The following is a 3,509-nucleotide window of genomic DNA, read 5'->3' as shown; positions in this document are numbered from 1 at the left end:
CTCGTGGGGACTGGATGCTCCTTTTGGGGACCAAAGCCCTGTTCCCATGACTTCGGAGGCTGATTTTGGGTGGGGGGTCTTGGACCGAGGGTTTCGGTTAGTTTTACGGTCAGGTAGGTACCTGTGAGGTTAATTTTAGGGTAAATGGTCAGGGTTTGGATATAAAATTTAAAAAAATGAATGGAAGTCAATGGGAAGTCCTCACAAAGATAGAGACATAGTCGATGTGTGTGTTGTGTGTGAGCAGTGACACTGCTGCAGCACGAGCAGAGCAGCCGGGGGGATTCAACCTTTTGCGTGTGGCAAAGGCAGACATGATGAAGTCATGGTGACAGCGCTGTGCCCCCCAGTCAGGCGTCTCTTAACGCGCCTCGGCTTTTTTACACTCGTCCCTCGGCCGCTTTGTCCAACGCCACCCGCCTCACGGGGTAGCCTTGTTTGTGTGTCTGTTMGCGAAATATCTCACAAACCACTWGACAGAGTTCATAGAAACTCTCAGAAATAATCAGTGGATGTGCAGACGGTAAAGCTTTGGAGGTAGGCTGACTCAGCTGCAATTGAAGCATTTAACTATACTTTTTTTTTTTTTAATTACCACTTGTGTTGGCAGTATGAGTCAGAATTAGATCAGGTTATAGTTCCAATAAAGTAAAAATCTAGATTTATAATTTTTTWAAATTGTGTAAAAATTAGTTTATAAAAACACCATTTAGCAAGTAATCTTCCTAAATTAGCTTTGAATCAGTTTTCTAACATTTGTGTCTTCAGAAATGATACATTGTCTTATAAGTTTTAGAATTTTCTTAAAATTGACTATTTTCCTGTGAAATCCCTTCATGTAATGTTTGCCTTCATTTTGACCAGAGCTGGATTCTCTGATGAAATCACTCCAAAAAAAATCCTAACATCCTTTGTAGCCTTCTATATCCATCCATCCATCCATCCATCCATCCATCCATCCATCCATCCATCCATCCATCCATCCATCCATCCATTGTCTTCCTCTTGTTCCAGAGTCTGGCCAAGATTGATTGGTTCAGACGTACAAACTTTGGAGGGCACAGCTAAGTTAACTTTGCTAACTCATAATCTGCTTACTAAATAAAAAGTTTTTCTAACTCAAAACAAAAACAAAGGCAAGGAGGAAAACACTTTACCTGTGCCTTTGTTTTAARCTAAACTTTAAACTTCAATCTAAACTGAGGCAGYGCAAGTATGCACAGCAGTAGATCTGCACATGGATCCTGCTCCTTCCTGTCTGTTGACCAATAAGAGAGGAGCTGACCCAAGAAGGACCGCCCACTTTATTTACATAATGAGGCCGAAATGCATTAGGTAAAGTAAAAACAGGATACAGAGAAATGTAAAAGCAACACATGAAAATAAAGACTCGTGGTAAAAAAAAATTCAATAAAAACATTTAAGGGAGACAAATGCATGTACATGTAAAATTTAAAGCTAAAGAATATCTATTTAAAAAAAATTATGTGTTAAATATACAACTTATTGGAACTAAGTTTGAAAAATAAATATGAAGGTCAATTAAATTATTAAACAAGAGGTTCTCCTTTTTAAAATTAATTGGTGCATTTAAAGTTTATTTATTAGTTAAATGATATATTTCTGCTTTTATGTCAGTTTCGGTCCTCCACATCAGAACGGAAGTGAAAAAATGTGAAAATGCATCCCTGCTAGTATGGTGGCTCCCTTATACTTCTAGTATTACCTCTAAGCTAATTTAGTTTATTTATAATCTTAATATATTAGTATATTTCTAATTTTGATATTTTTTTGATTATGTTTAGCGTTGTCAGGACATGAGGTAAGGGCAGGAATAAAGCTAAAGGCTACTGTACAAWTTGACAATCACTTTTTTCTGGTCTTCCTGGGTCAAGCTACTTTTATTGTTATCCTCCTTTGAAAGACGCAGCCCCTAACCGAATGAACTGCATGAAACGAATCTTTTGAACGAATCATTTTAACGATCTGATTCTAAAGATTCATTACACTTAAACTGCTCCAGTGAAGGATTTTTTTTCTACTCTTCCATGCTTATTGTTTTCATAACTCTCTAATTTTACTTAARTTTCAATGTCCATTAGTAGTTGATTCAATTCGTTGCTGTTTGAAGGCCTGGTCCTGTTTTTATCTCCACTCCGCAGGCGGGGGGCGTGGCTTAATCTGGTATGTGTCACGTTATCAGGAAGCGAATCGTTCTACCTGCTGTTTACAGAGAGTGGAGGTCCGTGGGGGGAGAAACTGCCTGCTGTAAGTAAAAAGATTAATTTAAACAGTGTGCAGAGGCTGTTTTACGACTCCTCGGTGTTCGTTCTATCGAAACAACCGTGTTTGTATGCCCACGTCGTTCTGCGTTTTGAGAAAAGCAACTTTTATTTGGAGGTAAACTTGTCACGAGCTCAGTCAAGGACAGAAAATAGCCGCTTTGCAGAACTCCCGTATTTTACCGTCGCGTTTTAGAAGTCTCTTCCAATTTCTGGTAAAACAGCTAAGTTGAGCAAAATTACTTCTACGGTTTTCGAATCTGATTGTTTTCCTCTTAAATTCGGCACATAGCTAGTTAATTTAAATGCAACAAGTTTTTATTACTTGTCAGATACAAGCTGATTGGAGCTGAGTCAGTAAAACACAGGTGAAGTTATAAGGTAGTTTTGAGCATGAACGCAGCTGTAACCATGGAAGTGAAATCCATAAATGCTTTTATGGGATGGCAGAAGCTGTGACAGATGTAGGACGTGCCAGCTGAGACGCAGAGATAATGAGAACTAGAGTCCTTAGTTCCATTAAACAGACAGATGTCAGAAAGAAACCCCCTTGCAAATAAACAAATTTATATTTATTTTTAGCTTATTGTCCGATAGAGCAGCTGAGACCGTGACTGTGCATGRTAATGAATGTAAATATTTGTTTGCAGGTTCTGGACAGAATGCCTGATCCCATGGCGAGGCCTTTAATCCCAGGAGGAGATGAAGACAGAGGCATTCACCTGGAAGCCTCCGTGTCTGATCCCAGCAATCCGATCATCGGCATCCTGGGTACGGGTGACTTCTCCCGCTCTCTGGCCAAGAGGCTGCTGGCTGCCGGCTACCAGGTGGTGGTGGGGAGCCGGACCCCCAAGTGCTTCGTGGCTCTGTTTCCCGAGGAGGTCGAGGTGAGTCACGCTCCCACGGTGTATCTGGTGTTTTCTGTTTTCTTCCTTCAGGAGATAATTACATGTTCCTCTGACTCTCCCCGCCATGGATAATAACTGTTGTTCTGATCCTGAATCTGGTGGATTTAAAAAGTCTTTCTGTTAAAAACAAAACAAAACAGAGAAAAGGTAACAGTGATATCACAGGGAACTAGACGTCCCTCCAGATTTGATTTAAAAGCAACAAATGAAAAGTATATATTCAATTCAATTTATTTACACTCACCGGCCACTTTATTAGGTACACCACGCTAGTAACGGGTTGGACCCCCTTTTGCCTTCAGAACTGCCTCAGTTCTTT

General features: G+C 40.0%; 1 protein-coding gene across 1 annotated transcript in view; it reads left to right on the top strand.

The window, feature by feature from the left end:
- The first annotated feature begins 2,169 nt into the window (after positions 1-2,169).
- steap3 (STEAP family member 3, metalloreductase) overlaps positions 2,170-3,509 on the top strand; it is an 11,783-nt gene continuing 10,443 nt past the window's right edge. Inside the window, exons 1-2 of the mRNA XM_014010657.1 lie at positions 2,170-2,268; positions 2,933-3,169. Coding sequence (XP_013866111.1) covers positions 2,945-3,169 — 225 coding nt within the window. The 5' untranslated portion in view covers positions 2,170-2,268; positions 2,933-2,944. The remainder of the gene's footprint in view (positions 2,269-2,932; positions 3,170-3,509) is intronic.

This window comes from Austrofundulus limnaeus, unplaced genomic scaffold, assembly GCF_001266775.1.
Source record: "Austrofundulus limnaeus strain Quisiro unplaced genomic scaffold, Austrofundulus_limnaeus-1.0 Scaffold72, whole genome shotgun sequence".
Taxonomy (NCBI): domain Eukaryota; kingdom Metazoa; phylum Chordata; class Actinopteri; order Cyprinodontiformes; family Rivulidae; genus Austrofundulus; species Austrofundulus limnaeus.
The sequence above is the reverse complement of the archived record's forward strand: the minus strand, read 5'-3'. Positions and strand labels throughout refer to the sequence as shown.